Raw genomic sequence first — 11,589 nt, 5'->3', positions numbered from 1 at the left:
CTGCCCCCCCAGCACACCACAGTGTAGAAGAGGCTGCTGGCAACCACAGACTGGTAAAACATCCACAGCAGTTTGCTGCAGATGTTGAAAGACGGCAATCTCATAAGGAAGTACAACCTGCTTTGTGTCTTCCCATACAGGTTGCTGGTGTTTGTTGTCCAGTCCAGTTTATTATCCAGCCACAGCCCGAGGTATTTGTATGATTTCACAGCCTCCACCTCAGCTCACCTGAGATTTTCTTCAGCCTCTCTATAGATGCAGATGCAATAGGGGTCTCTTCTCTGTTGCTCTCCCCAATCAATCCCCTCTGCTTCAAATCTTCCATCGCCTCTGCTGGGCTGGTATAGGTAGGATATGCAGAATTTTGCTGGAGGTGGGGTCTGAAAGTGGAGACCTTTTTCTTTAAGTAGTTTTCTGATCGGTGTGTATCCCTTCCTCTTCCTCTGAATCTCTGCAGGGTAGTCTTGGTCAAAATACGCCCTATTCCCCTTATGGTAAAGTTCTCTCTTTGTCCACACCGAGAAGACACTAACTGCTGTGGCTTGGGGTCGAGCACTGTGACAGCACTGTATGCCAAGTTCAGTGTCAGGAAGGGACAACTCGGTCCTGATGAAACTTTCATTAAATTCTTGCTGTTTGTCCCTTCAGCACCCTCCGGAATCCCATTCAAGCTTATATTGTTCCTTCCTGAGAGTGCTTCAACATCTGTCAGTTTAACTTGAATGTTTTTTGGATGTGTAGGGCTTAGCGTAGCACCTCTTTAGCTTCGGCGCGCCAGTCCTCCATGTCCGCCACTCATTGTTCCGCTTCCGCCACTCTGCCCACCGTGTCTTTCAAATCTGCAGCAATTTAATTTAACTTGCAGTTGATGTGTTCTCTGAAGTTTGCCATGTCCTTTTTCATGTCTCTGGAAAAGGTTTTGTTAAAGTTGTTTAGCTCCGTCTTGCATAAAGTGCACCCAGCAGCTATTAGTTATTAAAAAAAAATGCAACTTTAAGCACTGACTTGTAATCTTGCAGTAATAACAATGGCAAGATTTGTGGGTCAGTTGCATTGTTTTATTATTTTTATTTGTATTATTTTTTGAAAGTTAGAACAAGGTATAGGTATTTATTGTAATGTGACTTATTAATTGTGACTTCATCATTTTGAAACGTAGAAAAAAAAAAAACTTACACAGAGGGAATTCCTCAAGACAAAATCCTCTCAAATTGGGGGTCTATGGTCTAATGTGTGTAACGCGAGGGTTTGATGTGTGGTGGTTGGAGCACTCTTTATAAGAAGAAACAGCAGGATGGAGACGGATAAAGCAACACTTTACTGTTCTTCATCAAGTTCACAGCAACAACACTTCCTCGTTCTGACCATCATGTGACTGAACTAACCAAAATTAGAAGGAGAAACCACAGGTAGGGGGTAGATTCAGCATAATATTGTAGCTGTTTTAAAGATGAATATGTGAATATGTAAATATGTAAATAACACAAACACAAATATGTAAATAGTTAACTGTGTAAAAACTGTCAATATATTTTTAGTAAATTACCTTAAATATATGAATTAACTTCTAAAGCTTACATGTGCATCTACTGTGGGGAAACAATGTTCACTCCCAGACTTCCATTGTACTCACAGTGACAGTGTCAGAAAAAAAGAAGAAACAAATCCTTCAGGTGTCTCTGGTTTCACTGTTTCAGTAATTCAATCTCTCAAGGTAGTTTATGTGTGAACTGAATGACTATATACTGTACCTGTGCATTAGCTCCCCCTAGTGGTGGAAAGCAGCCAAGGAAATGTCAGATGGGGTGGATGGGAAAGTATTTTTACCGTGTGTTGTATATAGCCATATATATATGCCATATCTTGATCGCCCCTCCCCAAATGATGGCAGATATCATTTGGAAATGGAAAATAAAATAAAATAGCATAAACAGTATACATACAACATAAAATGGTGCAAAGGAGCAGCGTGTAAAGGATGTTGGAATAAATATTAGAATCTAATTATGATAATATATACAATATATACAGTGAACAGTATGCATAGATAAGTTTTGAATGTTGATATTTTATGTTTTAAACTGAATTTCAATAATGAAAAATGAAACTTTCTCACAAATATTACTTATAGATAGAAATTTCACTTACTATATTTCCAATAAATTCATCTAAACAAAAAAAAGATTCATATGACAAGCTCCCATTCAAAAATCCTGCGAGCAAATTGATGTGTCATATGACCTCTTTCCACCAATTACAACCTCACAACAAACTCCTTTAGCCACACAACCAGGAAGTGAAAAGCACCTGACTTGTCAAAATAACTCTCTATTGCATGTTGTCACTTTGTAAGTTTCATAGGTCGTTTCAGCGTCTTGATATCATTTCATATGATTTATTTGATATATTATAGATATATTAGTGTTTAAACTAGCGGTTGCTCCATGGCCAGTTCCTTTCCAACTGTACCCGAGCTGGTTGCGGAGGCTCGGCGTTTGTATGGGCAGGAGTTCGGGGAAGAGGCTCCTCTGACGGCGGTGTGTGCTCCTGGAAGAGTCAACCTGATAGGGGAGCACACTGACTACAACCAGGGATTTGTACTTCCAATGGTAACACTATGCCCGCTCACTCGCTGCCCTAGCGAGCGGAACATCATCGTCGCACCAAATGTCATTCAAACAATGTGGCTTTTAAATGTTACCCTGTTTGGTGGCGAACATGTTTTCATGACATATCTCTGGGCCTCTTCAAAAACAGTTTGTAGGTGTCTACTGTTCGGCATGCAAGTGCACCCAGCAGCTATTAGTTATTTTAAAAAAATGCAGCTTTAAGCACTGACTTGTAATCTTGCAGTAATGTGGTAGTTTAAAATGGCAAGATTTCCTTTGCTGTTTGGTGGGTCACTTACTTGCCGGATTTATCAGGAGAGCAGAACCAAGTATAAGCACATAGTTTATAGTTCCATATTCCAGTAACAAGCATAAAACTCAATACTTCCTTATTTTTTAAATGGAGTTTGGCAGGGTATGTCCTCTCTGACAAAGAGGAGAAGATAACCACCCAGATGCATGTGTCTCTGTTTGGTGAGCCAGGCGCTGCCCCTGGTGACTGTGGTGGTAGGGCGTCAAACCTCTGGCCAGGATGTTACCGTGGTAACGGCAGCTGAGGATGCTGATGAGCCGTGGAGGGTGGACTTCAGCCTGTCCAGTGATGGATCGCCACTGTCTCCAGGGTTACCCAGCTGGGCAAACTATGTGAAGGGTGTTATATGCCATTACAGGGGTAAACAAATGAGCAATGACTGTACACAGCTATAAAAACATTACACTCGGGTATTCTAATTTTAAAAAAGAAATATTAATTTAACTTTAATAGGAGTTTATTTTTCATTTTTCACCTTGTGGTAGTAAATCGTGTCCTGTCAGAGTGAAAGAGAGCAGATGCAAAGCAGAAGCTTGTTGATCTCACAAATGTTCTTTTATCCTGCCTTGTTTGGATACCACAGGATATTTATTTAATGTGCACTCTCTCGGTCTGTGTCTGGTGTGCTTCAGCTCCTCCTGTCCCAGGTTTCAGGGCAGTGATAGCCAGCAGTGTCCCCCTGGGAGGAGGGCTGTCCAGTTCTGCCTCTCTGGAAGTGGCTTTCTACACATTCCTGCAGCAGCTCAAGCCAGGTCAGACTCTGATTAGAGACTCTCCAGTGTTACTCTGATAGTCAGTGGGTGGGTTATGTCAGAGATAGTTAGTGTCCAGTGATTTTTGAGGAAAGGCTAATATTTGATTGACAAATTGGCAAACTTATATATTGGTGTTAATATAAACTACACTTGAAGTCCTGCTGCATTTGATGGTCTCAATATTCAACTTTACTTAACTTATTACACCTAATGATTTACCTACAGCAGGGCTAAAGTGGGGCGCGCCATAAGGTTTGATTTGGCCAAACAGATATTTCTAGCAAAAAATTAAAGCTGCAGTAGGTAATTTTTATAAAAATAACTTTTTGTCATATTTGTTAAAACATTCACTATATCCTGACAGTAGTACACAAGACAGATAATCTGTCAAATAATCAGGTTCCTCTGGCTCCTCCTAGTGATCCTAATGGTATTTTCACAAATCCGCTGCAGCTAAATGCTAAATAAACACTGAAGCGAGGGAGTTGCAATCTGCAAGTACACCGCTAGTGACCACTAAATCATACACACTGGAGTTTATTTCAACCAAACCACAGTTGGTGATTGATGGAATGGTGGAAAGACAAACCAAGGCTTTACCTCAGCAAAACAACGGCTCTTTCTCTGTAGGGATAATTTCCATGATGTTGTCAGACGCTTAGAATAACAATCTGAGCCTGTCAGTGGCAAAAACAAACACTGTTAGTGGACGTACTTTGGAGTCCAGTTTGAAAAATACTGAAGTTACTGTATGAGTTTCAGTTTTGGCCCTCCAAGGGCAGGTATGTGATCATTGATTTGTACTATCTATTTGACATTTTGTCTCTTTTCCACAGATGATGGAGACAAGGTTTCTAAAGCAGTCGCCTGTCAGCAGGCAGAACACACTCATGGTGGTGTACCCTGTGGCATTATGGACCAGTTTGTGTCTGTTCTCGGCAGGGAGGGGCATGCTCTGCTCATTGACTGCAGGTAGTGAGGGTACATTAATGCTAGAATCTTTGGTAACATCGAGATTACTGCTTCCTCATGTTTTGGCATCCAGTATATTTATGTCCACCGTTGTAAATTGTGTACTTCTTTGCGGTTTGACTCAGGTCCCTGGAGGCCACCCCCGTCCCCCTGTCAGATCCAGGTCTGGTCATTCTCATCACCAACTCCAATGTGAAACACTCTCTGACTGGCAGTGAGTACCCCATGAGACGCAGACAGTGTGAGATGGCTGCCTCCGTCCTGGGAAAGGACAGTCTCAGAGATGCTACCATGAAGGACCTGGAGGGTGTGAAGTATATTTTTTATTATCCTGTGCTGATCCATTCTGTCTGCTTGCTTTCCTGATTCCTGCCCCATCATATCCTCTTCCATCCCACTGATGCAGTTCTCTATTGTCGTGTCTCATACTACTGGCTCTGTTCCAGTGATTTGGTGCTGTTCTTTTTCTTTCCCTCAAGGAAAATTCAACATTTTGGAAATATTTGTGTTGTGTAATGCTTTTTTAAGAGTGAGATGAAAATCAATATCAGCCTTATGTCTGTGTGTTAAGTACGGAGATGGATATATGAAAGATGGATGTTGCGTCTCCACTTCCCCTCACTCCCAAAAATCAATCATGACGTGAAACCCCTAAATAACTAATTAAAACTCAACTTATAAGAAAAATGAACACTTGCATGCATCACTGTGATAGGAACTACCTACCTGTTCATGACAGAAAAATGTCTTTAATGTCTGTAATTAAATCTTTTTGTTTAAAACTGATTTCCCTTCTGCTAATATGGAGGCAGCAGGCTTTATGTCCTATACCACAGTCAGCCACCAGAGGGCAATGGAGATGTTTTGGCTTTACTACTAGAGGGCTGTCATGTTGTCCATCTTTGTATATGTCAGTGGTAAACACATGTTTAGCCTAGTATCGCATAAAGACTGGAAACAAGGGGAACGAGTTAGCCTGGGTCTGTACAAAGTGCCAACAACACTATTAAACCAAAAATAAGTCAGACCTGTGCAGCATTCGAACACTGATTTATAATTCGAATGTCAACATTACGAAGTAAGCTTTGAACTATTTAGTACAGCCCTATGCATCTCAACTGATATTTCAGTTACATTTTAAGCTGGTCAGTTGTGCTATAGAACTACTTAAGAGCTAACCAACTATATAGCCTGCAGAGCGGCATTAGCAAGAGCACTTCCCCTCAAGATATTCGTAGCTTTGTAGCAAATATTTGTAGCTATTTGTAGATACTGATCAGGAACCTCGTTCTTTGGTTTGGAATCCATAGAATTTTCTCAAATTTGGTTTAACTTTCTTTTGTGGGAGATACAATGGGCAAAGTGACAGTTGACAGGCTCAAGAGTTTGGAATGACTGGAAAGATAAAGGCCCCCCATGTCAAGCTTTTTTAAGCCATGTGAGAATATTCATGATTATCCCAATAATGCAAGCTAAGCTGCGTTATATCGTGATTTGCAATAAAATGTTCTATCGCCTCATTTTTAATCACCATACGGTTCATGTTGATCAGAATAACTAATTTATTTTCAAAAATAGAGAAAACTCAAATGACATCTTGGTGGGAAGCAGCAGGAAGAGATTCAGGTGCTTGTTCCTTATGTATTTTCATTTTGTAGGTACTGAAGAAAGCCACGGATTTATTTGCTTAAAACTTACTCAACAATTAAGTTGAAACATACCGTAAAACTTAAATCAAAAGCAGGGTCTCCTTCACTAGCCTTTTTCGGCTATACGTTTTGACAAATAAAGGCAGGTCTTAATTAGAGGCCTGGTCTAGATTTTATAGAAAATCTTTGGATGTATAAAACTCTTAAACCCCACTTATCGTGCAGTTTTGACCTGTAATTTCAGAGGCACAGGACAGACTGGATGACGTAACCTATCAAAGAGCTCGTCATGTGATAGAGGAGATAGACAGGACTGCCCGAGCCGCTGAAGCCCTGAAGAGAGGAGCCTACAAAGAATTCGGCAAGCTCATGGTGGAGAGCCACAACTCCCTGAGGTACAGCTAACATCTGTTTCACCTAGGTGTTTTGGACAGAATGAGTCCGGTGTAACCCCAACTGGTCGAGGAAGATGGCCACCCACCTAGAGCTGGGGCCTGTCCAAGGGTTTTTCCCTTCCCACCTTTCGCCAAGTGCTTGCTCATGGTGGGAACTGTCACTGTAAATAATTTTATAAGTAGTACGGTCTAGACCTGCTCTGCTTGAAAAGTGACCTGAGATAACCTTTGTTATAATTTGGGGCTATACAAATAAAACTGAATGAAATTGAATTGAATTGTGAGGTAACTCAGTGTCCCTGTGTCAGAGACTTGTACGAGGTGAGCTGCGTGGAGCTGGATGAGCTGGTGTCGGCAGCCATGGAGGTGGAGGGGGTGTTTGGCAGCCGGATGACAGGTGGAGGATTCGGCGGATGCACTGTGACTCTGTTGCAGGCCCACGCCATCGAGAGGACTATACTACACATCCAGGTTAAAACACACACACATATACATTATATACTGAAGCAGTCATTTCCAACCTGGGAGTCAGACCCCCACCCAGGAGGTGTGTAGAAAAACTTTAAAGAATAAGGCCTATATGCCCTTGTACTGCAGTAAAAAAGTGAGCTAATAGAACAAGCATCAGGGAGAAGAAAACACAGATATACACAAGTATATTAAGTATGTGTGATTGTTAAAAAAAAACTAAAAACATGATACAGACAGAGAATTGTATAAAACATTTCTAAAAACATCAGGAAGACTAATCTTTGAACAATATTTACAGGAAATGATTCTTCCAAATTGCTTATTTTACAAACTTCTAGCACTTGTTGAGTTCACTTTTTACAATGTGTCAGTTGTTCTCTCATGTTATTGTTATGTATTGAATATAATATAAAATATCCATAAAATATGTAATTTAGTCAGGGGTTGTCAATTTAGTATATGATAGAAAAGGTATACCTCAAGGAAAAAGGTTTGTAAAACCACTGCTGTAGAGATCACGTGTACTGTAATTGTGCAGTCCTAGTGAACATCTAAGGGAAGATTTACGCTGACTTTAATCCTGGAACACTACTCTTCTGATAGCAACACGAATGTAAGCCGACTGACAGTAACATGTTAGAACCACATTCACAGATGTGTAGGATTTAGTGGCATCTAGTGGCGAAGTTGCAGATTGCTACCAACTGAATACCATTTGCCTTCCAAGCCTGTAGGAGAAACTGGCCCTACCTTGAGCCAGTGTTTGGTTTGTCTGCTACTGTAGAAACATGGCAGTTCAACATGGCAGACTCTGTAGAAGTACCTGTACCTGTACCTCTGCAGATAAAAACAGCTCATTCTAATGATTCCTATTTTTTCTGCTGATTATACACTAATTATAACATACCTATGAATATTATATTCCATTTCTTCAAATAGATCCTCCTAAATGTTACACACTGGACCTTTTAATAGATCATATTTGTTACAGTACTTAAATAATGGATTTAAATATTTAGCTTTTTCCTGCAACATAATACAGCAGCGGCAACAAAGTCAATTTTGCTGTTAGTTGGGATATGTGTCTGTTTTTATGATTCTGTTTTCTGGGAAATCTTTGCATTCCAAAGGGTATTTGAAATGAAAAGTGTCTGAGGACATTGTTCATTTGTTCACTGGGGATAAAAAGCACTTTTCAGTGTTCTGGCTGTCACTTTAAGGGGGGGGCATTTCAGACAAATTGCCCAGTCCCCCGTGTCTTGCTGAGACAGCTCCAATGTGTGTGTGAGTGAATGTGTGTGTGTATGTGTATGTGTGTGAGTGAGAGATCAGGGGGTATGAGCTGAGAATAAAAGCGAGCTTCGTGGAGACGGAGCCAGAAGTGTCCAGTTATTAGCATGCTGGTCTGGTCACTATAGCCCCCGCTGCCTTTCTGCTTTAACTGAAGGCCTGCTGTTGGCTGACACCAGAATCCTACAGGAGACACGTCAACAAAGATGTAAACAGAAAAACACGGGAAACAGCTGTATTTCTAAGGATGATGTGTTTACTTCGAAGGAACAGTGAGAGGGAAGAGAGCAGCAGCCTTTTTATAGGCTTGAAACTCCGGTTTTATAAATCTTGAGCTTTGGAAGCAGACTTGGCAGAATTCCTTGCATCTTTCCTAACTTGGCGGTATCCTTTCTACTACTGTGGCTAACTTTCAAAGAGAACAAGACTTTCTTGGACACAAAAGCAACACTTGAAACTTCCACATCCCTCAGTCCTCAGCATTCCTGACCAGAGCAGAAGGGTCCTTCTCTTTAACAACAACATCAGAAAAGGCTTCATAAAAATCGCCTCCAACATGTTGAACCTCAACTCGCCGGACGACAACAGCAACAGGAATTCTCTACAGGACCCGGTGCCACTGAACGTCGGTGGAGAAATTTACACCACAACCCTGGACACTCTGACGCGCTGCCGGGACTCGATGCTAGGTGCTATGTTCACTGGACAAATCCCGGTGCTGAGAGACAACAGAGGAAATGTTTTCATAGACCGTGACGGAAAAGTGTTCAGGTACATTCTGAATTACCTGCGCTCCAGCTCCCTGGACCTGCCGCATGGCTTCTCAGAGCTGGAACTGCTTCGGAGAGAGGCAGACTTCTTCCAGATACGGCCCCTGCTGGAGGAGATTCGGCACTATGAGGCATCAGTGCCTCTCAGCCTTAGAGGAGGGCCACTAGGAGCCATGATTATGGTGAATGTTGACTCCAAGGTACGTGTTTTTAAAGTTAGACCAATGTGCCGGTCTGAGAGTGATACAGGTCTGTACAAGTCATGTACAGATAGTCTACCTGTCTTTCTATCAATCTTATCTAACTCAAACTTTTTACACCGTGGAAAATATTAGGCTCTCCAAGTTCCACCATAATTAAAATACACTAGCATAGGCCGACCTTATTCAGCTACAGACAGTTCACGTAGCAGGCAGGTTTATTGGTCAATTATTAGTTGTTACGTGAAATGGGCCAGTACTCACAGGTACTGAGTACTGACACTTTTTTTGTCTATGAGTATCGCCACCTCTAGGGTTAGTCTAGGTACGAACTCCCCACTGGCATTACCACCCTACTCTGGTGGTTAGGTTAGAAGAAATGTAAGGGTCTGAGCCAATCACAGGTAGACTAGGTGTGGAGTATGGGTGGGAAAAAAATAATGGCCATTTAAAATTGCATTCCTGTGTAAACAAATAGCAAGCTTAGCACTGAGATTTTTTTTTTTTTTAGAGAAATTACGGTTAGGGTTGTGTTCAATAAGGGTACTGGCCCCTCTTGTTCCAATTCAGGCACTGGTTGACTGTTGCTGAATCCTGAACAGAACCAGTTCAAAACCAGAGCTAATTTGGTGGAAAAGAGGTACTCCTGATCCACACCTTTCTTCTCAAGAGTTCCCTTTTGGAGCCACAATTGCAGTATTTTAACCCCTTTATTTTAGGTGCTGATATAGAGACAAAATATTACAGTTATTGTCAGTTACATTTCAGCAATCTCATAGTTTACGTATTTTCATAGTAGTAACTACTAGAGTCAGCTCAGTGGTACACGTACCATAGTTTGAAAACCAGTGCTTTAACTCTTAGTTAGAAAGTCAGTCAGTGCATTTACATTGTTGAACTTTTCCTTTAAGCCAAATTGAAATATTGAGTGGCTTTCAATAGAGAAATCTGAAACAATAGAAAATACTGGCCTTCACCAACCTTTAGAGCTAATGTTTAGTGTATATACAGTAGATGAGCAGAGGATGTGTGTCTGTGTTTGCACATTCAGAGACATGGAAAGACCGGTTCTTTGTTGTGTACACTCCAGAGATTTTGTAGTCAGCATACTCTGCCCTCTCGTTCCAGGTCCGCATTCTCCACTTTAACTTGCGCCATGGGCCAGAAAACTATGAGCTTCGCACATGCTCTGTGCGAGCCTTCACGGTTGACCTCTTTTGTACCTGGAGAGCCTTCCTGGCTCTGCTTTGTGAGCGCTTCTCCTACAGGACATCCCAGGGTCTCACCAGCCCCCATCCGTGCAACCCGAGGCAGAACCGGCTAAAACTGGAGTGGGTGCCGAGGCCTGATGAACTCCCGCAGGACCAGTACGACAAGCAGCGCTACCGGGGGCTAATCGTCTCTAACCCAGAGGTCCCGCAGCCGGACGACATCATGAATGTGCCCTGGAGCCCCTGTGAAATCACAGACATGCAGGGGTTTGTGGAGGAGCTGCTGAAGTTGTCTCTGGCTGAGGGATTCAAGGTTGATCTGGTGACTCCAGACCCAGCGGAAATTCTCAACTGCACCTCACTTCGACTTGTCAAGTGCTGAGCTTTGGGCAAAAAAAACATAAACTAAAAAGCTGTAGAATAGGCCAAGTTAATGAACTGTGGATGGTTCTCTCTACTCACAACTGAGCCAATTATCTTTAGAACTTCAATTGTTTAATCAAATCTTAGGGTTAGTGTAATTTTGTAATTGCAGATTATGAGGTTATTAAAAGTATTTCTGTTTTTTGGCCTCTATGGGTTAAACCAGACAGAGATGCATTGCTAGAGGAGAGGGCACTTCAGAAAGGCCTTGGCAAAAAGTGTGGGGGGAAAAAAACAGCTGATGCGCCTGTGAAGTGAGGCAGCATGTGCTACCGGATAATTTCAAAGAGGTTGATAACTGAGTTTACTTGGGTTTACCCCCAACTACACCCCTCAGTCCATCAATCAGCTCGCTAACTAGCTAGCTAGCCTATTTACCAGCGTATTAAACAGCAACAAAATCTTGCTTGATTTGATAGGCTGTCTGGGCCAAGTGCAACATTGACGAGTGGCGTGACTCTGTGCCCTGCACTGAAAAGCAAGGCGTAATACCTCGCCAGGCGTGCCATACCATAGGAAAACAATGGTTTT

The 11,589-nt window shown here is 42.0% G+C and overlaps 2 protein-coding genes and 1 pseudogene across 2 annotated transcripts in view; all 3 read left to right on the top strand.

The window, feature by feature from the left end:
* The first annotated feature begins 2,295 nt into the window (after positions 1-2,295).
* The window catches only part of galk1 (galactokinase 1), a 13,643-nt gene continuing 4,349 nt past the window's right edge, over positions 2,296-11,589 (top strand). The window contains exons 1-7 of the mRNA XM_035668316.1: positions 2,296-2,609; positions 3,093-3,282; positions 3,555-3,674; positions 4,514-4,649; positions 4,775-4,956; positions 6,543-6,693; positions 7,002-7,164. Of these exons, the coding sequence (XP_035524209.1) occupies positions 2,445-2,609; positions 3,093-3,282; positions 3,555-3,674; positions 4,514-4,649; positions 4,775-4,956; positions 6,543-6,693; positions 7,002-7,164 (1,107 nt within the window). The 5' untranslated portion in view covers positions 2,296-2,444. The remainder of the gene's footprint in view (positions 2,610-3,092; positions 3,283-3,554; positions 3,675-4,513; positions 4,650-4,774; positions 4,957-6,542; positions 6,694-7,001; positions 7,165-11,589) is intronic.
* Positions 8,878-9,572, top strand: LOC118332900 (BTB/POZ domain-containing protein KCTD21-like). Its single transcript, XM_035668337.1, has one exon. The coding sequence runs from the start codon at positions 9,011-9,013 to the stop codon at positions 9,557-9,559; it is 549 nt and encodes a 182-aa protein (XP_035524230.1). The 5' UTR covers positions 8,878-9,010; the 3' UTR covers positions 9,560-9,572.
* On the top strand, positions 10,421-11,039 carry LOC118332889 (annotated as a pseudogene).

The sequence above is a fragment of the Morone saxatilis genome, unplaced genomic scaffold, assembly GCF_004916995.1.
Source record: "Morone saxatilis isolate NCDOM2014 unplaced genomic scaffold, NCSU_SB_2.0 Contig1, whole genome shotgun sequence".
Taxonomy (NCBI): domain Eukaryota; kingdom Metazoa; phylum Chordata; class Actinopteri; family Moronidae; genus Morone; species Morone saxatilis.
Note: the sequence above shows the minus strand (reverse complement) of the source record. Positions and strands in the feature narration are given on the sequence as shown.